At 42.4% G+C, this 25,410-nt stretch overlaps 1 protein-coding gene, 1 long non-coding RNA gene and 1 other non-coding gene across 3 annotated transcripts in view; 2 read left to right on the top strand and 1 right to left on the bottom strand.

Moving 5' to 3' along the window:
* Window positions 1–3,773: 3,773 nt before the first annotated feature.
* On the top strand, window positions 3,774–14,578 carry LOC102991338 (uncharacterized). The gene is made up of 4 exons (XR_448768.4): window positions 3,774–3,862; window positions 5,608–5,720; window positions 10,230–10,265; window positions 14,318–14,578. It is a non-coding gene; the product is annotated as an uncharacterized lncRNA (long non-coding RNA).
* Window positions 14,579–16,781: 2,203 nt separating this feature from the next.
* DENND5B (DENN domain containing 5B) overlaps window positions 16,782–25,410 on the top strand; it is a 226,603-nt gene continuing 217,974 nt past the window's right edge. Inside the window, exon 1 of the mRNA XM_028491163.2 lies at window positions 16,782–17,224. Coding sequence (XP_028346964.1) covers window positions 17,098–17,224 — 127 coding nt within the window. The 5' untranslated portion in view covers window positions 16,782–17,097. The remainder of the gene's footprint in view (window positions 17,225–25,410) is intronic.
* LOC112066372 (U6 spliceosomal RNA) lies at window positions 24,381–24,482 on the bottom strand. Its single transcript, XR_002892593.1, has one exon. It is a non-coding gene; the product is annotated as a U6 spliceosomal RNA (small nuclear RNA).

Here is a 25,410-nt window from a genome sequence, read left to right as displayed (position 1 = left end):
TCTTTACCTCTAGGAAGGTTCTAATTATGAATCTTCCTAGGGGTGGAAGGAAAGAAGTAACCTTTCATCTGTTGGCCTCCTTCCTTCCCCTAGAGGCTGCTTCCTCCTATAGAGAAGGGTAGTTTGTGGCATCTCAAAGAAGACGTGACCAAACATTTAGAAATATCCTCGCATCCAGCGCATGAAACTAACACACCATTGTAAAGCAATTATACTCCAATAAAGATGTTTAAAAAAAAAAAGAAGGCTGAAGCGGTGTGGACCCCGGGTGTAGAGATAACACTTTTAGAGGGAGGCATTGATTAAATAGAGGGGTGGGGGTGAGCTGAGTATTTAGTCAAATGAGGTTGTGAACCAATACTGCTCTCAATGATGCCCTACTGTCTGCAGAGAATTCCTGCAAGGGAGGAGGATGTGTCGTTTGCAGTGCATCTTGGGCAGAGTACCCCTCTTCTCCCCCCAGCTTCCACTCTCTGTGCTGACTCAGCACCAGGCATAGAACTTGGGGCCCAGCTTAAGCCAGCCAATACATCCTCATCCCCAGGCCACCACAACTGGTCCAGAAATGGGCACAAGACCCCAGATGGTCCAGCCGTGGAATCCCGGGACTTGTGCCACAGCTCTCTGGAAGAATCTCTCTCCCTTTCGTTGCACTTGAACCCAGGAGGCTGTGAGGCTGGAGCTACTGCTTCAACCAGCGACTCAGAGCCTGAGAACAGAACCAGCACGCAGAGGACAGAAGAGTCAGCCAACAGAGAAATCTGTTTCTTCTTCACGCTGTCGGAGCCCTGAGTTAGGCCTTTCCTGAAACCAGGCCTCAATTCTGTGTGCTGATAAATTCCCATTCATCTGAGCCCCGTCCGAGTTAGTTTCTATCACTGTATACTCAGTCCTAAGCGGCAGAATCAGTATGCCTAACACGTAATAGGTTTTGGAATGAATGTATGATTCAAGCATGTGTTTATCTTTAATGTACCGGGCAGGTGTCCCCACACACTCCGTCCTCTCTGGTTCCTTTCTTCACGTGAGTTCAAAGAGCTTCATGTGTTTAAATTCAAAGTAGGTGAATGGTAAGTATTAGTTTTGCTTGAAGGTGAGCAGAGCTTAAAGTGGGGGTAATAAGACGTGAGGCTCTCTTAGCCTCAGAGGAGCTTTGCCGCCTGAACCATCCCGTGCCCCCCTGCCCAGCGTGTGGAAAGACTGTTTTCTGTGAAGCTGGTCCCTGGTGGCAAAAAGGTTGGGGACCTCTGGTATAAATTGTTTCGATCCTGTTAGAATTGCTTTTGCCAGCAGTTAGGAAAATTTTTTAAATCTTTGACCTATGTTTCCAATACGTATTACTAGCTAACTATCACAAAATGTAGGCCTTAATACAACCATTTATTTGCATGCGGTTTTACAGGTAAGGAATTTGAGGAGGCCTCCCCTGGGCAGTCTGTCCGCCTGGCTTCATGTGGGACCGTCAGGTCTGCCCCTACACTTCTGAGGTGGTGTGTTTGCTCATGTGTCTGATGTCTTGATGCTCCTGGGCTTTTCTCGTTGTCCACCTGGGGCTTCAGACCCCAGGGCTTCTTTATGTGGCTTGGGCTTCTCATAGCATGGTGATCTCAAGAAAGTTGCACTTACTAGAAGCAGGAAATAGATGTTACTAGGCCAATTAAGAGCTATACCCGAAACAGGTGCAGTGTCACTATTGCCATATTCTATTGGTCAAAGCAGTCACAGAGCCTGTCCAGGTCCAAGGAGAGTATCAAGTTCTCATTGCAGAAGAGCAATGGGTTTGGGAGATATTTTTTGGCCATCTTTAGAGCATACAGTCTGCCACAACCCATAATCTTCTAAGGAATGTATCACATGGAAATAATGAGAAAGACGGTATAAAAACAGAGAAGTTCATTATGACTTTCGTAGAAAAAAACCCCAAAACAGTGGAAACAATCTACATGTCTACCAATAGCTAAATGACTAAGTCAACTGCCACACACCAACTAACAGGAATAAAAAGCCATAATAATTGAGAAGATTATGAAACAACATGAACAAGTGCTGCTATAAAAAGAGAAAACGTAAAATTCAAAAGCACGTGCAGGGGCTTCCCTGGTGGCGCAGTGGTTGCGCGTCCGCCTGCAGATGCAGGGGACACGGGTTCGTGCCCCGGTCTGGGAGGATCCCACATGCCGTGGAGCAGCTGGGCCCGTGAGCCACAATTACTGAGCCTGCGCGTCTGGAGCCTGTGCTCCGCAACAAGAGAGGCCGCGATAGTGAGAGGCCCGTGCACCGCGATGAAGAGTGGCCCCCGCTTGCCACAACTAGAGAAAGCCCTCGCACAGAAACGAAGACCCAACCCAGCCAGAAATAAATAAATTAATTAATTTTTAAAAATTACTCAGAGTTTTAAAAAAATAAATAAACATTTAAAAAAATAAATAAAATTAAATTAAAAAAACACGTGCACTATGATGATGTAAAATCCTGCACACATCTGGACAAAGTCTGGAAGGCAATATGTAGAAATGAAAATAATTGCCTTGAGGTGGTAAGATTCTGCATGACTTCCATTTTCCTCTTTATTGTTACTGCTTCATGAAAAATGAAAATGAGAAGAAAAGAAGAGAATTAAAGCTTTAATTGTCAGTGCTCCAGTACTTGGCAGGTACATGTACTGAAGAAGTGCAGGAAAGATATAGGGAGAACACAGTTCTTCCTGTAATTCACTCATTCAGGTAAGCTGCCAGGTCAGAGGATCCACAGGTATACTTATTTATAATTAACTTTCTGTTATGACCTCTCATCTTCGGTATGCTGATTGTCACGGAAGCAATAATTATTATATTAACCTTGCTATGTTCCTAAGGCTGTTCGTGATATGAGACTGAAAACGCTTTAAAAAGCTACTATGACATGTAAACATAAGATGATACTTTATTTAATCTTTTACGTAATGACTCCATCTCATCCAGGGTTTCTAAGATTGTCAGTGGCAATTTGGCCTGGGAATTTATCCTAGAATGCTCTAGTGAGAACCTAGTTTACCTCCAGTCTCACGGCCACTGTTTGCCTGGGGACTCCATGTTTTGTATGTGAAGAAAGAGGCTGCGGAGTCTGGAATGGTCTATGCTAATCGAACTCCATGTAAAGTTCCTGGAGTGGCCCCCAATTTAACCTGGGTCTGGGAGACCAGGGACCAGCCCGCTTGGGACTGTGACAGTCAGCTGTAGGCGACCTCCAGCCCTTCACAGCCGAATCCAACCTTTGAATGGGCATTGCTCTGCAATGTTTAACTTGCCAGTCATTACTGTGTCTTTTTTTTGAAGGCCTTTTAAAATTTATTAAGGAAGGTGAAAGAAAGTGCAATAAAGGTCAAAGTCTTAAAAAAGTCTGATTAAATAATTGCAAAAACAAATTTTTAAAAAGAACTATCTGGTTAGTTGTCATGACCACTAGTTGTGTTTGAATAGTTAATGACTGGAGAAAACCTGGAGGAGGGAAGTGTTTAGATTACTTTGATTTAGGGCGATTGCCTTTTGGCGAGTTGGAAAAAAAAACTTATCTACTGGTTGATTAATGTAAGTGCTGGTATTCTTAGAATTAACATTTCAGTATTCTTTTTTCCTGAAATTGGTGTTTTATTTAACAAATGCTTATCTACCAGGCATTATGTGGCGTTATCCTGCACTTTACAGGTAATAACTAACTTAATTCTCAAAAACCCATAATGCAGGTATTGTTTTACGGATGAAGAGACTGAAGCTCGAAAAGGTTAAGAAACTTGTGCAAGATCACCAGCAATAAGCATCCGACCAGGACTCAGACCCATGTAGCCAGACTCCAGAGTCCTGTACTACTGTACTGTGCAGCCTGGGTAAGGATTCCATTAGAATTCCATGTTAACAAATATAGCTACAAAGAATCTAATAAAATATTTCCATATCTAGGTGTATTCTTTTCAATCAAATTGCAGCAAAGACTCCTGTACTCAAAATAATTCGTAAGCTTTCTCTTATTCTTATTCATACAACTCTACATTAGGAAAGATACTGTAATTTGCAATACAGCCAAAACTTTTAAGAGGATTTACTTCCTCTCCAGCTTACCAGATGGTCATAATAATAAAAGGTTAAATGTACTGTGCCTTTGCATGGTGTGCTTGTCAGTTTCACTGGTTGGCCCGCCCACCCCCATGAAACACTCCTCCTGGTATTGAAGACCCTATGTAGTCCCTTGAATCTGGGCTAGCCTTGTTGACACTATTAACCAATAGAATATGGCAGAAGTGATGCTGTGCTAGGTCCAAGATTACGTCTTGAAAGGGCAGTAGCTTCCACTTTTTTGCTATTGGGAGCCCTGGGCTGCCGTGGAAGAAGTCCAATTACCTTGTTGTAGAGACAAATGAAGAGGTCATGTGGCCAGGGAGGAGGAGGCCCAGCTGAGCTCAGCCCCCAGTCAATATGCCAGCTGACTGCAGATACACAAGTGACCACTGGCAAGATCAACAGAAAAATCACTTAGCTGAGCCTAGCCAAATTGAACAGTTGTTTTAAATCACTAAGTTTTGGGATAGTTTGTTATGCAGCAATAGATGACTGGAACACCAGATGCCTTTGCCTTTTATTAATGTGCTCGTTCCAAAATATTTATCGACTCTCAACCATGTGACAGTTCTAGGAGCTGGATATAGTGGTGAAAATTAACAAACAAATAAGTAAACACCTTCTAAGGACGTTGCTTTCCGGTAGAGATCTGAATGATTAGAAGGAGCCAACTATACAAAGATTAGAAGGAAGAACGTTCTGGAGACAGTGAGGAGATGCAGTCAGAGGGGTAGGCCGGGACTAGACATGTTTGGGCCCTGGAGGAGGTTGGATTTTATTCTATGTATAATGGGGAACTATTGGAGAGTTTTACAAAATGGAGTGATATTCTCTAATATGGTCTCTGAAAAAGATGGCTCTGGCAGCTGTGTGGAGTAAAAACTGTAGGGGCACCAGGCAAGATCAGGGAAATTAGGCAATGGTCCAGCCAGTAGGTGAGGATAGCTCAGACTAGGGAAGCGATTCTCAAAGTGTGGTCTTGTCAGTTTAGTGTTTCCTCAAAAAGTTAAACATAGAGTTGCTCTATGACCTAGCAGTTCTACTCCTTGGTGTATACCCAAGAGAATTGAAAATACATGTCCACACAAAAGCTTACACATTAATGTTCATAGCAACATTATTGATAATGGCCAAAAAGTGGAAACAACCCAATTGATGAATAAATAAAATGTAGTATATCTATGTAATGGAATATTATTAAGCTATATGAACAGATGAAGTACTGATACATGCTACATATGAACTTTGAAAATATTATGCTAAGTAAAAGAAGCCAGACAGAAAAGACCAACTCAAGTTCAATTTAACTTTTATGAAGTACCCAGAATTGGCAAATCCATAGAAAAAGAAAGTAGATTAGTGGTTATCAGGGGCTGGTATGAGGGGCAATGGGTAAAGACTGCTAATGGAGTGATAAAGATGTCTGGAATTAGATAATGGTGATTATTGCACAACTTTGTAAACATGCTGAAAACTCTTGAATTTTTCGTTTTTTCTTTTTGGCTGTGCCACACAGCTTACAGGATCTTAGTTCCCCGACTGGGGATCGAACCCAGGCTCCCAGCATTGGAAGCAAGATTCCCAACCACTGGACCACCAGGGAATCCTCTGTTGATCTTAAAAAGTATGGTAAGTGAAGTTTATGGTAAGTATAGCTCCATATTTTTAAATGTTAAAAAGTGTTGTCTGGGGAGCCCTGGAGATCCCTCCGAGACATTCTAGTGGGTCTGCCTGGTCAAAAGTATTTTCATAATAACACTAAGACATTACTTGCCTTTCTTATTATATTACTGTCTCCATTTTACAGGTGAAGACATTATAATTCAGAGTTTGCCTAGAGCGCAGGAGATAGATCCTGATCTGAACCAGGTCTGACTCTGAAATCCTGGCTTATCTCAGTCTCCCTAAACTAAATTCATCTGAACTCCCAAACAGGAGGAAATAATAAAGGGATTTAGGTAAAAAGTGACACTTAAAATACGTAACAACCAGCGTGGTACCCTGTGGAGGCTGCAGTTCCCAGGAGTAGCAATGGCAGGTTTTCTGTGGGATTGCACAGGGTGGAGGGGGACCAGGCGGGCATCAAGCATGTCCACTAGGGTGCGGGCAGAGTTGCCAACCAGAGCCCAGGCCTGCTCCACTCAGGGCAGGAGAAGCCAGGGGGCGGGGTGGGGGGAGGAGGAGGAGGATGAGGCGCTAAGGTAAGTTCTCACCTTTTAAGAGGAATTTTAATATTTTAACAGAGTGCAACTATAGCAGAGTAAAGCCAGCTGAAAGTGAGCTGTGGTGCTGGGAAGGTGGATGTTAAAATATTTCTCCTCTCATTCCGGGTTCAGAGAAATTGTTTTCAAAAGCAGAGACGTTGGGTTTCAGTTTTGCTCTGTTTCTTGTCCTGTAAATAATCAACCTGCTCCATTTCTAGTCCTCAGATAAAATCAACCACCCAACCAACCAACCTATCAAATATGGGAATGTGACTTATAAGACATATTCATTTTAACATAATTTCAACACAATAAAACAATAAATGGAGATACTTAAACTCAAAATTCAAATTCCTGCAACTTCTATCTGAAAAAGAATTTTGTATTACTACTATTATCTAAACTAGGTGACTATCAGTAAGACTTTTAATATTACTTACTGTATATTATTTGGTATTAAGGTGTTCATTTTTTTACGTTTGAAAATGGTATTATGATTCTGCTTTTAAAAAAAGAGTCAATCTCTTAGATACACATACTACAGTATTTTCTGGTGAGATGATATTATATCTGACAGTTGACTTCTAATAATCTAGTGCAGTGGGGGTGAGGAGACAGTGGGGTTATAAATGAAACAAGATAGACCACATATCGATAAATGTTAATCCAGGCAATCAATACATGGGGACTCATTATTCCATTCTTTCTTTCTATTTTGTGTGTGTTTGGAAATTTCCAGAACAAAAGTTTAAGAAAAGAGTTCAATATTTATCCAATGTTTAGAGAGTGCTGCTGTTTAAAAAAAGGACACAGGTACAAGACTAAATTGTTTTCTACATTTCACTTGCTTTAGGGTCTTTTTTCTTGAAAGGATTCTGTAAAATTGTACATTTCAAGACGAATATAAAAAGTAGTGTGTATTTATCCATAATCTCCTTTATCTCAGCTTCTGGGTGCCTCCTGTACACTTCCAATGAGAGTAAATAATTCCCCCTAATTTGGTCCTAACGTTCAACTGTTGTCACATTAATCGCTACCTTTGTGTAGCTACTGCCTAGTAATACATCACTAGACAAGACAGACATTTTAGTGTCTAAATTCAGAGTTAACCCAGCAAGTTTTTCATTTTTCAGTAATTTACTTTTTTTAGGTGAAAATTTTTAAATTCTGTTTTAACTTAGTTCTTTATTGTAATCTGGGCATATTTTGCCTTAGAGGCGTCTCCAGAGCTCACTTTTTACCCAACGATGTTGAAAAGGTGGTTCCACAATATTGTAACATTTCTAGCTATAAATTATTTTTACACCCTAAATAAGATACTCCTGCCACCACCACCCCCTCGCCACATGGGAAGACGCAACTTGAAGATGGCCGTCTGCAAACCAGGAAGAGGGCTCTCCCCAGACACCCAATCTGCTGGCACTTTGAGCTTGGAGTTCTCAGCCTTCAGAACCGTGAAAAATAAATTTTTATTACTTAAACCTCCCAGTCTATGATAATTGCAGCCTGAACTAAGACAAGGAGTTTGGTGTTTTATAAGCCTAGATAGCAATTTTGTAAAGTGATAAAAAGTTAAGCAAACTTAACTTTTAACTAAATTTAAGGACAGGACAGCTAAATACAGAAAGTTGAAGTTATGTTATCCATCTCAAACCTTGAAGAAATGGGAGTATAAATTTAAAATGGTTGTTTCATGCTCCTGGTTCTTCACTACTAGATAATGCTCTTTCCTACTCTTAGTTAATAACATGCATATCTAAAATTAAGCCTCTTGTGTTGCCTTGGATTCTGTTACTTTAAATAGGCACCCACCAGATTATAATTTTTACTTGTTTGAAGGTTGTTGGAGTCTGATATTAATTTCTTTCCTGCCAAAAAAATCACAATGGGCAAGCTGGAAGTCAGAAACAATTATTCAGGATAGCACAATTAAATTGGCTTTTCTCCCGGAATCTTTCTTGTTACCTTTACTTATCGTTGGAGTCTGAAGTTCAAGGAAATAGTCATAGGAGAAGAATTCTTTTAAAAAAGAGAGAGAGAGAGAGTGAGAGAAGGGGTCTATAGTTTTCCTAAAACAGAATAGGTACTTTCCAGAATGTATTCCAAAAACTATTATGTAATCTAAAATTGCTCCCTGGAAATCATGGAGGGGGTTCTAAGCTTGGAGGATAACAGTTGCTTAGAAGCAACTAAGATGAATAAACATGCTGCAATTTCTTTCTAAGATTTCAAGCCTAATTCAATGATGGGATTATGTCTAAATTGCTAAGCTTAAAATAATTGGCCTCACGAATAGTCATATTGATTATGACTGAAAAACACAGAGGATCTGTGTTCTATTTTTAGTTTAAATGTATACTCTTTGTTGAGGAAGCTGAGGGATGCATTTACACAGTTTTCTGAATGAATAAACTGTGATGTGTGGATGTGAGGAAAGAGAAAACAGTTCTTGACCTCCATAAGCTCTCAGATGCACAAGTTGGAAAGAAAAGATTTATATATCTGAATTAATTAATATTGCAAGACTAAATTGTGTGGGACTAACTACAAGTGCCTCTGAATTCAGAGCGGGAGAGAATTGATGAGTGAGATTTCTGTGATTTAAAGGAAGCATTAGAAATTGTATATGAATTCTGGAACTGAGAACTCAGGTTTAAATTCTGGCATGTGGTAAGGGTCTAAAGATGTTGGATCCAAAACACACCCAAATCGAGATCGGCAGTTTTATTTAGCTGGCTCTTCAGTGCTTTCAACCATGAGGTTTATAGTTGAAACTGAAGAAGATAACACATTTATAACACGAAATCGAGTTCATCACTGAATAGCCAAATTAAATGGTTTTGATGATTGAAAATTAGACATACGTAAACATTATACTTTGCTACATTTCGACATTTATAGTTACTTATATTCTTGAGACTATTTTGGATCTCATCATATGCAACACTATAGATCTATGGCACTCATTGACATATCACTAGAACACTGCCTGGCATACAGTAGGCACTCAATAAGAATTGTTGACTAATGAATGAATTGTCAACATTCATACTCCTTTATGCATGTATGTGTATATATGCATATATGAATATATCTATAGTCATTCAAATTAATCTTAAGAAGAAGTCAGTAAAACAGTTACAAGTTTGAGTTATTTATGAGAATAATCATGATTCACAATGCTGACAATCTTTTCTCACAGAAAAATACACATACACACTTAAAAAGGAAAGGTGTTTTTATTTATTTATTTCTTTATTTATTTTTGGTTGTGTTGGGTCTTTGTTTCTGTTCGAGGGCTTTCTCCAGTTGCCGCGAGCGGGGGCCCCTCTTCATCGCGGTGCGCGGGCCTCTCACTGCGACAGTGAGAGGCCTCTCTTGCTGCGGAGCACAGGCTCCAGACGCGCAGGCTCGGTAGTTGTGGCTCACGGGCTTAGTTGCTTCGCGGCATGTGGCATGTTCCCAGACCAGGGCTCGAACCTGGTCCTCTGCATTGGCAGGCAGATTCTTAACCACTGCACCACCAGGGAAGCCCAAAGGAAAGGTTTTGAATTACAAAAATGCAACAGATGCCTGTTGTAAAATATTTTAACAATTTATAAATTTCTTATTTGAGATATGAAAAATAAAAAGTGGAAGCTTTTCATATTTTTTAAGCACAAACATATGTAGAGAGTTTATATTTAACACAGATAGGATCATACTATATATTTTTCTTTCTTGATTTTATATTTTATATATTCAACCATATAGTAAATAATTTTTTTTCCATACGTGCAACTTCTTTCCTAGCATTACACCACATAGATATACCATAATTTATATAACCATTTCCTCTTGGTAGAAATAAGATTGTCTCCGCTTTTTTAATACCATGAACAATGTTTCAGGTCATATCACTGCACACATAACCTTTGCTTGTGTATTTTTGTAGGAGAAATTCTGAGAAACAGAATTGATGAAACAAAAGGTAGGAGTGTTCTAAATTTTGATGGAAAATCTGTATTTTAATCGCTACTCTTATATTCTCAATCTTGGTTTAGAGAAGGAACCCATCCAACCAAGGCAACTATCCTCTACAGAAGACTGTTAAGATTTCTTCCTCATCCTATGGTCCCTGATTCTCAGGGGGAGCCTGCCCTAGCTGCCTGAGATTCTAGTGGCATATCGTTGTTACCTCCTTGAGAAGAGATAGCACTGGGGCTTTTTCCAGAATATGGAATTATATATTCTTTCCTTTTAGATTTAGAATATGTATAATTTTATTTTTAACTGGGAGGGAACTTACAGATCAACCCCCTTATTTGGGGGGCATACTTTTAGTTGCTAGTAAAAGAAAATAACTCAAACTAGCTGAAACAATAAAAGGAATGTATTGGCTCACATTAACTGACAAATTCCAGCTATTGACCTGGCTTCTTGTGTGATTTGATCCGGAGTTCATGATATAATCTGCTTTTTAGAGTACCTCTAGTCTCTGCCCTGTTCTGTGTGTTGGCTTCATCCTTGGCCTGGCTTTCCTTGTAGGGCTACCAGCAATTCTGTATACTTCCTCATTTACATACAAGACAAGAAGAGGGTGTTCCTTCCTCCAGTTATCAAAAGAAAGTTCTGAACCTCACACTAAGTGGACCAGCTTAGGACAATTGTCCATCTCCAAATCATTAACCCTTAAAGGGACATAGGTTCACAAAGCCTCACCCTAGAGCTAGCAGTAAGGCCAATCCCACCCAAAAAACGTCAAGGCTAAACAATGAAGGGAGGGGAGTGGATTCTGATTAAACAAACACTCCTTAGGGAGGAACTTCCTTTCCTCTTGCCTCTTTTCCATAAGGAGGGACTTGTGGAACTCACGGCCCCTCCTTTGTACCTTGCTGACTATTCTCTTGAATGATGGAGAGCAAAGTCTGACATTCATGGTCCTCATTTCTCTGCTGCGTGGAGCTAATCTAATTAAAGGTTGTAAGCATTGAAGATTCAGCTATTTTCTTTCCACCTGGAGCTTATGTGGGGCAGCAATACTAGGGTAAATGTAGATGTTCTGCTGTCTCATATGTTCCCTCCCGTATGCTGTGCCAGGGTCTGGCCTGGGGGAAGATTTCTGAACACAAAATGCAATCTATCAACAATTGAAAAAATAAGTTTATGATATTTTAAATATAGTCTGCTATTGTTTCAAGAAGTAGACAGATAAGGTACAATTAGTTTTTATAGGTTTATGTATTTATAGTTTTATAGAGATCTTGAAAACATATACAGAGTTACAGCTTCTCTTCATGTCTTTTGAATTGGGGTTGGGTGGATGCGTAGAGAGGTTTTTATACCTTTTAGCCTGGGGTAGCCTGAAGGTTTTGCCTAATTCTTCCTATCAGTATTCTCCAGGCCAAATCACACTTATAAATATGCTCTTTTGGCTGCAAGGGGCAGAATCCCAACTTAAATTACCTTAGGCAAAAAAAAGTCAAATTCATGATAACCTTAGAGGATGCTTGCTCCATTTGTCTCCTCTGTCCTGAGTGTCAGCCTCATTCTTCTCTCTCACTGCAGATTATCTTTCTTCACATAACAGAAACATGACCACTGGTATCTCCTGAGTTTTTCAGCTTACAGTGCTGGCCACCTGCAGAGAGACCACCTCAACTCTCTGGGTCCCAAGTCCAAGACCAATGAGAAATTGCTTATTGGCCCAGCTTGGGCCACAAGCCTTCTTCTAGACCAAGCAATTGCTTTGAGAGGAGGGAGAGATGTGTGTGTGTGTGTGTCTGTGAGATGTTGTATCATATCATTGTATCAATAGCTCCTGAGAGAGCAATTTGGTTGGAATGAAAGGAACAGGGTTCTCAGAAGAAGGGGGCGGTCCTGAGAAAATAATTACACATAAATCTACTATAGTATTATTGGAAAAAAGAGAAAGAATAGGACTAGATGATGAATAGGAACTAATGTTTGGTATTTTATGTGAGGTAAAGGGAGAAAAGAAGGTCTAGAGATTTCATTGAGAAAGTAAGGAAACATTCATGTGAAACTATTTTTTTTTAACATCTTTATTGGAGTATAATTGCTTTACAATGGTGTGTTAGTTTGTGCTTTATAACAAAGTGAATCAGCTATACATATACATATATCCCCATATCTCCTCCCTCTTGCGTCTCGCTATTTTTTTAAAATTAGGATTTAAAAAAAAATTCTTATTTATTTTTGGCTGCGTTGGTCTTCGTTGCTGTGCGTGGGCTTTCTCTAGTTGTGGCAAGCGGGGTCTACTCTTTGTTGTGGCTTCTCTTGTTGCGGAGCACGGGCTCTAGACGTGTGGTCTTCAGTAGTTGTGGCTCGCGGGCTCTAGAGTGCAGGCTCAGCAGTTGTGGTGCTCTGCGGCATGTGGGATCTTCCCGGACCAGGGATTGAACCCGTGTCCCCTGCATTCGCAGGCGGATTCTTAAGCACTGCACCACCAGGGAAGTCCCCATGTGAAACTTTAGATAGTACAGACATACTCAAAATGTTGACAAATGTTATGCCTTATTACTTTCAAATACTTCAGTAAAAAACAGATGAAACAAAATGGCAAAATGTTAATATTAAAACTAGGTGATGGGTATATATGTGCTCATTATCCGAGTCTTTCCGTATGTTTGAAAAATGTTCATTTCAAAAGAAAAAAATAATCAAATTCCTAAGTGGATCTCTGAAAAGAAGTCATAGCAGCATAGAGGGGAAAGATTAGTCAACTCAAGTAAAGAGATTTCATAGACTTATAAACATCAGAGCTGAAAGGGCCTTAAGATATCCTACAATCCAGTCTTTCAGGCTTTGTTCCTGTCCTCCACTAACAATGTGTGTTTGGGTAAGTCATGAAAATTCTGTGGAACTTAGACATTTTTATTTGTAAAGTGAGGGGGCTGGCTTAGCTGATTTCAAATATTCTGTGTTAAACTCACTCAAAACTAGCTAAGACTAGGGACTTCCATGGTGGCACAGTGGTTAAAAATCCACCTGCCAATGCAGGGGACACGGCTTCGAGCCCTGGTCCGGGAAGATCCCACATGCGGCGGAGCAACTAAGCCCAAGAGCCGCAACTACTGAAGCCCCTAGATCCTGAGTTCTGCAACAAGAGAAGCCTGCGCACCGCAATGAAGAATAGGCCCTGTTCACTGCAACTAGAGAGAAAGCCCACGCGCAGCAACGAAGACCCAACACAGCCATAAATAAATAAATAAATAAATTTATTAAAAGAAATAATTAGCTAAGGCTAGCTCTCAGATATCAGCAAGACTTTAAGAAAGTGAGTCACCCCCCACTTGCCTGGCATTGAAGGCTCTTCATGCTCTGGCTCCAACTGAACTATTGTCCTCTATGCACTTTTATACCTCAGTCAGTTCTTCTGTGCCTGGAACATCATCCTGCCCATCTCTACCTGATGAACTCCTATTCCTCTTATAAGGCCATCTCAAATATTACCACTTTCTTGATGTCCTAGTGGATTCCTTAATAAGATTTGACCTCTGCTCACTAAATCCTACATCACTTTTTGAACTTGTCCTGTGGAATATATGACATTTTACTTTTTATTTTCTCTTTTTGGTATTTTAATTATTTTTGAAAAATATTTTCCTTCCTGCTAGACTCTAGATCCCTGAAGAAGAGGGATTGTGTCTTATTTAGTTTCATATTCTCAAAGCATTAGCATAATGACTTACATAAAAGAGATTTTTTATAAACTTGGACCCATTGTATACGGTAGAAACAGATTTATGCAAAATCGTGAGTTGGCTGTTTTGCTACCAAACTCTTATTGGCATAAACTAACACTTTTTCTGAAACTAATGATGAGGGAATATGGTTATTGATTTTCCAAATAACTTTTCATTGTGATAAGATTTTCCCAGAAAGCTAAAACCCTGGCAGAAGAAAATGTCACTCAAGAAAACGTCACTCACAAAAGAAAATCTTTTGTTGGAATTGTGATTATTTGGCATGTTTTGTGCTCTGTAGAGGTTAAAGTTGGGATTGTTTTCTCCATTGCAGGTTCCCAGTCAGGCAGCATATGTACAAGCAGAATGGAAGGCCATGCTCTAAGTATTTGATCAATGATCTGCTGTCTCTGAAGGACTCTCTGGTAAAAACTCCAATGGAGGGCATCACTTATGCTTGGAGGGGCTCAGCCATGCTAGGGTCTGCTGCCTGCAGGAAGCACGGGAATGAGGAATTGACTGAGCACGGCTAACCTGGTGGCATATCATGTGGTGACTCTGACTACTAGTAAAATGTGGTCCCTGAACATCTGGGACTCTGAATGGTTACTTTAGCAACCCCGTCTCTCTTGGTTGTAAGTATGTGTGGATGACATGGTGGAAATGAAGGATGGTACCGACAGAGGTTGTCTTAGCATGGGAATAGGGATATGATCTCTCCCCTCCTCAACACAATTTAAATATTTTGTAAGATTTAAGTCATTTTTGTTCACTTAGCTAATTTATTTCTATGTCATTATTTTGGAGGAAAACATGTATGCAATGATATACAGTTAATTCTTGGTTATCCTTTCAGCTTTGTTTTATTGCAGCTTAATGCAGAATATACCTACACACTGTCATTCTGAAGTGATAATTAGAACATACCCAGGTATCTTCAAATTAGAGTTTAATCTTGTAATGTGTGACAATTCTCTTGAAAGTTTTAGGGGCGATTTTAGAGATTTTGTCTATTTTGATGAAATTTATATATCATAATTGAATGCATTCTGTTTGGGCTTCTATTTTTTCATCTTGAAAACATTAATGCAGGGCTTACAAACTCGTAAGTCAGTTACCTTTCAAATGAACAAAAAGTGACATATGCCTTGGCTAGTGCGAACAGTAAATTAGTTTTCTATTGTGCTTTGTTTTATTAGTCTAGAATCTAACAAACAAGCTGCAAGGATCTACCAGCAAAGGTAGGAGAAACACATACACAACCTGTCATTCCCTCCCCCCACCATTAGTGAAATTGTTTTACGTATTTCAGTACTCTGTATATGAGAAACATCAATCATTGTATAATAGCAAATTAGCATATGTTCATAATTATGTCACAGATATTACAGTTTCTGTATTTTCCTAGTAGCATCAACAACTTGTTACTACCTAGATAACCACCCTTCTTTCATTCATTCAATAAACATAAAATGAAGGACTAGGTGGACCAGGGTTCTGCTAGATACTAGAAATAGGAATAGCAGGATGGTGACTCCTGCTCTGTGGAGCTTACAATCCAGCTGAGCAGACAGACACAGAAAAAGTCATTATAAGCGTTTTGAAGGAAAAGTGAAGGGTACAACAGGAGCTAATGGTGCGTTTCCCAGGCTGTGGCTCATTCTGATTTTTTGATTCTTCTTACCCTTCAAACTTGGAGAGAAAGTGAGGGTACAAGCTACAGTAATTGATGGTAGGCATGCATACATATCTTCCAGGAAGAACATTATTCAGTCAAATAATTGAGGTTCGTTCCCTCAGTCCACCTCCCTGGAAGGTTTGCTTGTGTGTCCAGCAGCGGTGTTCACGATGTACACCCACACGCCCCCCGCCCCGCCCCCTTATACCCAAATCCCGAAGGAAGAGAGTACGGAGTGGTGTGGAAGGATTCAGTTTTTCACCTTTCAAGAGAGTAAGAACTGATTGGTGAGCTCGTTCTGAATAATGTAAAGTCAGAGGAAAGGGCAGGGTAAGAGAGCCACAGTCTTGCGAAGAGCAGAGTTCAGGGTCCAATTCCTGTTGCTTTATCAGCCGCCGATTGTACCTGCTGGGAGAGCTGATAATATCAGATGAGTACAGAGCTGGGGAACTGGAGCGCCTTGGCTACTTTACACTGACCTGGAAAATGTCAGGATAAATTACGGAATGGGTCGAGGAGGGGAAGTTGGTAATTGAAGTCCTTTTAGAAGTCTCAAAGCTTTGTGGATATTGAGTCCTGTTCCCCCCGCCCCCTTCACCATTGAGCTGGCACCAATTCAGTGAGGAAGGATGGCTTGTGAATGGGGCTGAGGGCTGGGAGAAGGATTCAACGACTAGGATCTTAAAATGAGATTGGCATCTGCACTCGTCACAGTTTAAAACATGTTGATGGTGCAGATCGTTGTGGGAAATGATTTCAGAGCGCCGTTAACCTTTCCCAAAGCTGCATTTCTTTTTTAAAAAAATCAGGATAGGTAGCATCCCGTTTAGAAGGCATAATCCTGCTCTGCGGCTTTGCCTCTTGCGGGCAGGAGGAGGCCAGGAGCCGCGTGTGTGGGGTCGCCCCCGCGCCGCAGCCCCGGCCGGCGGGCGGGCGGGCACGAATCCCGCCAGCCCTGGGCTCTCCCTCCGAGCCCGCTGGACGCGCGCGCACACACACGGCCGAAACGCGCGCTCCCGCCCCTCGCGAGCGCGCCCTCCCCTCCGCGCCCCCGCCCCACGCGCCGGTCCTCCGCGCCCCCGCGCTCCCACAGCCCGAGCGCCGGCTCAGCTGACCCGCGGGCGACAGACGCCGTGGCTCCCAGCTCGCGAGTGCAGCTGCGGCGGCGCGGGCCTCTCACGGCGACACTCCCCCACCCGCACGCCCCTCCCCCACCCCGCACCGGGATCCGGACCGACTGCGCGCGAGCTCGCGGCCCCTTCCCCGGCGCTGAGCGAGGAGCGAAGCTGCGGCGACGAGCGGCGGCTGCGCGGCCATGGGCGCGCCCGGGTCGCCCTAGGGCGGGCGCGCGGAGACCAAAGCCCGAGCGGCAGTCTCGGCAGCGAGCTCTCTCGGGCGGCGGCGGCGGCGGCGGCAGCAGGAGCAGCGCAGCCGGGATGAGCGGGAGCGGCGCGGCGCCCGGCCCGGGCTCGGGCTCCTCCCCGGCCGCCTGCCGTTTCGCGCACTACTTCGTGCTGTGCGGGATCGACGCGGACAGCGGCCTGGAGCCCGACGAGCTGGCGGGTAAGGCCGGGCTGCGGTGGCGCGGGGGTCCCCTCAGGGACGCGGGGAGCGCTGCGGGGACGGTCGGGAGGCGGCGTGCGGGCTGCAGACAAAGTCAGCTCCCGGCGGCGCCCGCTCTCTGGCCGGCCGGGCTCTCGGGCGGCGATTAATGACATTGTTATTTATTCCGCGTGCAGGGTGCGCTGCTGAGCCCGCGGGCGCCCGCCGGGGGCTTTTGCCAGGCGGGCGCTGGGTTAGGAATAACGGGTGCGGGGGCAGTGTCGGGGGCGGCCCCGAGGGCACGGCCCCAGCCCGGCGCGCCGGCCCCCTCGCCCGCAGCTGCCCGCGGAGGCGGCCGGTGAGTCACCGGGCGCATTAACTCCAGGCCTCGCTGTGCTCCTGCGGCTCCCGCCCCCTACCCTCCACCCTCCGCCCCGGCTGCGAAGTTTCAGCCTCGGCACGTGACGCGGCGCCCCGGCCCCCTCGGGGAGGGGAGTTGGAGGCCGCGGGGTTCGCGCCCACCCAGGCGGCGGTGGCCCGTGGGGTGAGCACCGGGCGGGAGGCTGGTTGTACTTCATCCCTGACTATTCCCGGTCTGCGCCGCCTCACGCCTTGGGTTCTGCGATGACCGTCGAGTCACCTTTTGGAATCCTGTCGGTTTGGCAGTGTCACCGGAGCTGGCGACGATCTTTGAACGCTCGGGTCCCGGCACGACGCTTTGTTGACACCGCTTATACTGTTCCGAGTTTAAGTAGTTGGATATTTCTCCTCAGTTGGGTGCACCGAGTGTTGCCGCCTGTGTTTTCCTGGAGGGGCATTGGCCCGTCCTCTTGACTCATTTGGTGGCGCAGTGCAGGGCTGAGCTGGGGAACCGACGCTGGGAAGGGGCGCTGTTAAAGGATGGTGGTGGAGGGGCCGGGGGTGAGTGCCTGGGAGAGGCCGGGGAGAAAAGGCTGATTTCATTTTTCACGCCTGTTTCTTTCTGCTTGCCTTCTTGGGATCTGAATCTGGATTTTTTTTTTTTTTTTAATGGGTGAGATAAGTGACATCTACCGCTTGAACTTTATCTGTGTCAGTGTTAAACACTTAGGTCATAGCCTTTCAGAACAGCTTCTTTTGGACATAGCTTTCCTGATTGCACCAGTGTGTATTTTTCTTTTCTTTTCCTTTTTGGAGGGGCGGACTGGGAAGAATGTATTAGATAATAAACAATAGTAAACAAAACTCTTTAGCCTTAAGATACAATACCCAAGTGACCTCTTACCTAAGTGAATATCTTAAGTCAGTTTCACAGCAAAACATTTTCAACAAAAACTATGTCTAGTTTTACGTAATTTTATTTTTTGAAAAGAGAGAGGAGTACCAGGTTTTCTCTATGTGTAATTATATATTCATGTTTCTTCAATTAAGATTTCATGTACATATTAAGAATGGCTTTGTTAAGGGTTATGGAGTTAGAAAAAAATGTTTGCAGAGGGATTTGGAGAGATTCCTCTTTGGGGATTGGTGAAGGGATTATTTTATGTTTCTAGAATCCCTTTTCCCCTAAACATCTCCCTAAGCATTTGTGGCACTGAGGCACTAGGAGACCTTCTGTCAGCGGCGACTGATGACTGCAAAAAGCCTGTATTTTTTTCTTCATCAAGTCTGTATGCCTAGTGAAGCTAAAACAACACCTGTAAGTGTGGCCTGGAACTCTTTAGGCATAGTGCAAATGGCTTTAACAAAATTAAACAGTAAAAAAAACTTTTAATGCTTTTTTTTAAGGCACAAACTGGCTTCTCCTTTTGCAATACTATGGGTGAGTGTGGGTGTTGTTTGGGATTTCTGACCCTCATAATACTTGGTGTTTTGAGGTAACAATTTTGTCTGATAATATTTTCATTCGTTCATTCAGCAAATAGTTTTGAAAGCCTTTATGTATAGATTGTGTTCTAGGCCCCGGGCTCAGCTGTAATCAAAGCAGTCAAAAAATTCCTGCCATCATAGAACTTACATTCTAGCATGACGAAATAATAAAAATATATAGTTTGTCAGAGGTTAATAAGTGCTATGAGGAAAAATAAAGCAGGGAAATGATGGTAGGGCAGTGCCAGCCGAATGGTGAGACTTGTGGGGTCATAATGATTTTAAATAAGATGGTTAGGGAAGGCCTCACTGATAACGTGGTATTTGAACAGAACCCTAAAGGAGGTGAGGAAGCAAGCCATGTGGATTGTCTCAGGGAACAGCACGTGCAAAGACCTGAGGTGGAAGAGTGCCTAGTTTTGCAGGTCATTGAGAAGGGGTAGGGGAGATTCTGTAGGGCCTCATAGACAGACTTCTACTCTGAGATGGAAAACCATCTCACAAGGTTTTGAGCAGTGTAATGAGATCTGATGTACCTTCTGAAAAGATGGCTGTGGCTGCCATGTTGACTAGAGTATATCAGGGGCAAGGATAGAGACGGACCGGTTAGGAGGCTCTTTTTCACTGTTTGAGGTGAGAGTTGTTGGTGGCTTGGACCAGGGCAGTAGCCATGAAGTGGTTAGAAGCTGGATTTATTTTGAGGGGAGAGTCAGCAGGACTTGCTGATGAATTGAGTATGGTACTCATATTCAAAGAAAGTGATCAGAGACGACTCCAGGATTTTCTGCCTAAGCAATTATAAGCACCTTTATTTACTAAAATTGGAAGACTGATGGAGAAGCTGGCTGGAGAAGATTAGTTTAGCTTTGGACATGTTAAGTTTGAGGTGCCCATTAGACATTCAAATGGAGATACCAAGTAGGCAAGACATCTTTCAGGGGTCTGAATTTATTTTTAGATATGAATCGAAAGCCATGAAATTGGGTGACATCATCCAGGGAGTGGGTGTAGATAGAAAAGAGGCTGGAGGATTGAGTCCTGGAGACATTCCAACATTCAGAGGTGAGAAGGATGAGGGGAAAACAACCAAGGAGGTTAAGAAATGTGACCAGTGAGATGAGAGGAAACAAGAGAATGTAGTATCATGTTCCAGCTAACAGTCTTAACTGTTTCCACAGAGTTACATTTAAGGATCAGGAAACAAGGCCAGTGAGTTAGGCAAATTAGTCAGAAGGTTGTTTCTGTTTTGCTGCATTAATTTCAAAGTTAATGATAGTTAAGTTTCTGTTTTACTTTTCTGGAAGTGATCCATTTTTATCACACTGTTTCTTAGCAAGTTGTCACCCTGCCTGTAGAAGATCTTAATTGACTTCTATTAAACGTAAATTCTACCAATTGCTTTATAGACTTTTTTTTAACATATGCATATTCCTAGAACTCACACTGTGCAGGTGGTGGGACATTGTTATCAAATGAAGGACACAAACCATATGATGAAGTAACAACTAAATAGACTGAGACTTTATGAGAAATGAGACCTTGTAATAAAGTTATCAGGACTTTACATTGTTTTTCAGACACTCCTCCAGTAAGGCGCTGCTTTCCCAACAATGGAAAAGACTTCTTTCATCTCAAATAAGTCTTTTAACAGCAGAAGATAATTTAAATATATATAAATTTAAAATATTTTAAAATGGAAGACCTAGAAATTTTACGGAGATGTCTCTGTATGTATACTGATACAGCAGTATTGCCTGTTGTCCTTTCTTTACCATGTCTTAGCTGTTGTGCTTCTCCTACTCACTGTATGTTTTCAAGATGTACTTTATCCGTAAACAAAATTGTCCCTTAAATGTTAAAGCAGAAATGTTTAAATTTCCTTTAATGTTAAAGAAAAGAAAAAGTTTCAAACGGATTCTTTATTGCATAAAGAAGAAAGGGGCTGTAAATAGAAGTGACTGGAATTAGTTGATGTGAAGGGAAGCAGGTGTCATGTTGAAATTTTCTTTTATGTCTCATTTCCTCTAAGACCTAGCTGTAGGAATTTATGTGGCTGGATTTACAGCACAGATCTTTCAGGCAATGGAAAAATGAAGGATGTGGGGCTTCCCTGGTGGTGTGGTTAAGAATCCGCCTGCCAGTGCAGGGGACACGGGTTTGAGCCCTGGTCCTGGAAGATCCCACATGCCGCGGAGCAACTAAGCCCGTGCACCACAACTACTGAGGCTGTGCTCTAGAGCCTGCAAGCCACAACTGCTGAAGCCTGTGTGCCTAGAGCCCGTGCTTGGCAAAAAGAGAAGCCACCGTAATGAGAAGCCTGTGCACTGCAATGAAGAGTAGCCCCTGCTCGCCACAACTAGAGAAGGCCCATGCACAGCAACGAAGACCCAATGCAGCCAAAAATAAATAAATTTAAAAACAAAAAACAAACAAAAAAAAAGAAAAATGAAGGATGTAATTAGACCTTTATTTAAGTAACATAAATATGCAAACCCCCAAGAAGGAAAGGCCTTTGCCTCTCTCTTTCATAGTACCTTATACATAGTACATAGTGTTTAATAAGACTTACACATGAGTCTACAAATTGTGTGGTGACCAGAATATTCTTAAAGCTTTCCCATGGTAGCTTGGATTCAGTACTGCTGATAGATATGGAAGTCTGATGGGTGAGCACTGCCACAGACCTTTGTTTAGAGATCTTCCTTGGTGCCTCCAGCTGTTTATTTTTAGCCTTGGTGTCTTGGCTCTGGTTTCCAGAAGAGCTTAGAGGCAGTGGAGACCATGGTCTAAATTCAAATATAAAATTTAGTTGAGACTGACAGTATCATGCCATAGTAGTGCTGGAAAGTACCTTAGACATCATAGAGTGAAGAAACCAAGGCTGACAGTTTAAGGTCTTGGAGATCACATTTGACCAGCGCAGGCACCACACTAAAGCCTGTTTTTTTTTTTTGCCTTGTCTCGCGCCTTGTGGGATCTTAGTTCCCTGACCAGGGATGGAATCTGGGGTCTCGGGCAGTGAGAGCGCTGAGTGAGTCCTAACCACTGGACTGCCACAGAATTCCCAAGCCTGTTTGTTCTAATAAACAAAGCTCCATAGTTATTTAAGCTCAGAAAAAAGATGAGGTTGACTCAAGTTCAGCAAGCATTTCAGGATTGCCCTTAATCCAGACTGAATGTCAATAGTCAAGACTGTGCTAGTCTTTTAAAAACTGCTGCCAGGTGTACGGGCGTGGGTGGGGTAGGAGCTTCCTTCATCTGACTGCGTTGGTGGTGCCTCAATTGTTAGCCTTGTTGACATCCCTGGCCCACAATAATTATGTTTGGGAGTTTGGAAGGTCTGATCTGGTAACCGGGAGGCTGGGGAAGGAATAATACAAGGATCAAGTTCCATTCTAATGGGGCCAAAGAAGATTCAAGGTCTGGTTGCTGTGGTATAGTGATAACTTGATTTTAAAAATCCACTGGGAGGGACTTCCCTCGTGGTCCAGTGGTTAAGACTATGCACTCCCAATGCAGGGGGCCCGGGTTCTATCCCTGGTCAGGGAACTAGATCCCACATGCCACAACTAAGAGCCCACATGCTGCAACTAAAAGGTCCCGCATGCTGCAACTAAGACCCGGCGCAGCCAAATAAATAAATATTTTTAAAAAACCAAAAAAAAAAGTTTAAAAAAATTCACTGGAAATAAAAGTCTTCATGGTGAAATTGGCCCAACAGTGAGAGCAGCTAAGTCCCTGTGGTAACCCTAGGGCTCAGGCACCTGCTGCGTTGGTTAATGCAGGACCTTCCAGCATAGGGAGCTCAGAAGACCAGAGAAGATGAGATGGATAGGGAGAGGGGAGGAGGGAGGGTCATAAGTGTCTTTGGAGGAGGAGAAAATAGTAAGAGAAAGGGAAAGAAAGGGGATGGGAAGAGTAAAAGAAGGCTGGAGGAGCGCAAGTACATAATATCCACTGCTAAGAAGTTGAGACAGACTGTTCTGAAATTTCTGAGTATATCCTTTTGTTTGCATTTCCACTTCTGGTCACAGACACTCTTGGAGTAATAGAAGTTAGTGATAATTTCCATGGAACTCCATATGGAAGAAAACATTTTCTTCTATCATTTGTTAGAAGGTAGATAGAGGTAGTTCCTACATAAGGTACTTTAGTCAACTATACTTCAGTTAAAAAAAAAAAAAGTACTTTAGGAAACAAGTAGTATATGTCCAGATCCTTAACAGTTTTGATTAATAATGACCTAAATTTTGTTTTTGGTAAAGCCATAACTAGCTATTATGCTTTGGATTAATTATTCAATTTTTAAAAAATAAATTTATTTATTTTCGGCTGCATTGGGCCTTCATTGCTGTGCGTGGGCTTTCTCTAGTTGTGGTGAGCGGGGGCTACTCTTTGTTGCGGTGCGTGGGCTTCTCATTGCGGTGACTTCTCTCTTTGTGGAGCACGGGCTCTAGGCACGCGGGCTTCCGTAGCTGCGGCGTGCAGGCTCAGTGGTTGTGGCTCATGGGCTCTAGAGCACAGGCTCAATAGTTGTGGTGCACGGGCTTAGTTGCTCCGCGGCATATGGGATCTTCCCGGACCAGGGATTGAACCCATGTCCCCTGTATTGGCAGGCAGATTCTCAACCACTGCGCCACCTGGGAAGCCCCTAATTATTCAATGTTAAATGCTTACAGTGTGTCAGGTTGAGGAGTATATAGGTGACAGTCACTGTTCTGAAAGAATCTACAATGAAATAGCAATAATAAAATAACTAATATTTATTTAGTACTTTCCACATGCCAAGCACTGGCCTAATACTTCATGATTATTACCTCATTTAATCCTGACAACAACCTTAGGAGGAGGCACTATTTTCTCTATTTTCCAGATGAGGAAACTGAGGCTAGAGAATTTAAGTACTTTACCTAAGTTCATATAAGAAGTGAGAAACCTGGATTAAAAGTCTGACATGATCCATCATGCTCATAACCACTACATTTGCTGCCTCCTTAGTAACATATACTGTATCACACAGATTATAAAATCTACCAGTACTCTTCATGGATAACCTTATAATCAAATGAGATTATCTTTTAACTCCTCTGTAGAGGAAAGATTTTAAGAGGGAGAAGACTGGTCTTTATGACCTTTAAGACCTGACTTGGATTGTCTCTTCTTAAAGGTGGCACTGCATGCATTCTATCATTCATTTATTAAAAAAAAAAAAATATATATATATATATATATTTGATTTACTTTTATTCTTTTTTTGTGGTATTAAATTTTAAAAATATCTTTATTGGAGTACAATTGCTTTACAATGTTATGTTAGTTTCTGCTGTACAAAAATATGGAATGCTTCACGACTTTGCGTGTCCTCCGCGCAGGGGCCATGCTAATCTCTGTATTGTTCCAATTTTAGTATATGTGCTGCCTAAGTGTGCACTACTTTTGTTTTTATTAATGAATATTTATAAAGATAAGATTATATAGGTATAAGGCATTTACTGCATAAATAAAAATACCACTTTCAAAAAAATTTTAAACCTTTTCATTCTTCTTACTGTTTGTTTTTTTTTTTTTTTTTTTTGCTGTACACGGGCCTCTCACTGTTGTGGCCTCTCCCGTTGCGGGGCACAGGCTCCGGACGCACAGGCTCAGCGGCCATGGCTCACGGGCCTAGCCGCTCCACGGCATGTGGGATCTTCCCGGACCGGGGCACAAACCCGTGTCCCCTGCATCGGCAGGCTGACTCTCAACCACTGCGCCACCAGGGAAGCCCCTTACTGGGTTTTATACCTATCTTTTCTTAGCATAAATTCTTTGTCCTTAGGTAAGTTTATAGTTTCTAAGAGGAATGTTGGTTGCTTGTGAAACCATGGCTTGCGTGGCTATCAGTACAGTTGTTAAAGCTGGATGCACGGTCAGAAGCTGAGAGTCCCATCCTGGGCCTGTTACATAGGACAGCTGTGGCCCTCAAGTGTTTTTTTGTTTTTTGTTTTTTTTGAATTTTATTTTATTTATTTTTTTATACAGCAGTTTCTTATTAGTCATCCATTCTATACACATCAGTGTATACATGTCAATCCCAGTCTTTAATTTTTGCCAATTTGATTACTGTGTGTCTCAGCATGTTTCTCCTTGGGTTTATCCTGTATGGGACTGGCTGTGCTTTGTGGACTTGGGTGGCTATTTCCTTTCCCATGTTAGGGAAGTTTTTGACTATAATCTCTTCACGTATTTTCTTGGGTCCTTTCTCTTTCTCTTCTCCTTCTGGGACCCCTATAATGTGAATGTTGTTGCATTTAATGTTGTCCCAGAGGTCTCTTAGGCTGTCTTCATTTCTTTTCATTCTTTTTTCTTTATTCTGTTCC

The sequence above is a fragment of the Physeter macrocephalus genome, chromosome 6, assembly GCF_002837175.3.
Source record: "Physeter macrocephalus isolate SW-GA chromosome 6, ASM283717v5, whole genome shotgun sequence".
NCBI classification, from domain to species: domain Eukaryota; kingdom Metazoa; phylum Chordata; class Mammalia; order Artiodactyla; family Physeteridae; genus Physeter; species Physeter macrocephalus.
Note: the sequence above shows the minus strand (reverse complement) of the source record. Positions and strands in the feature narration are given on the sequence as shown.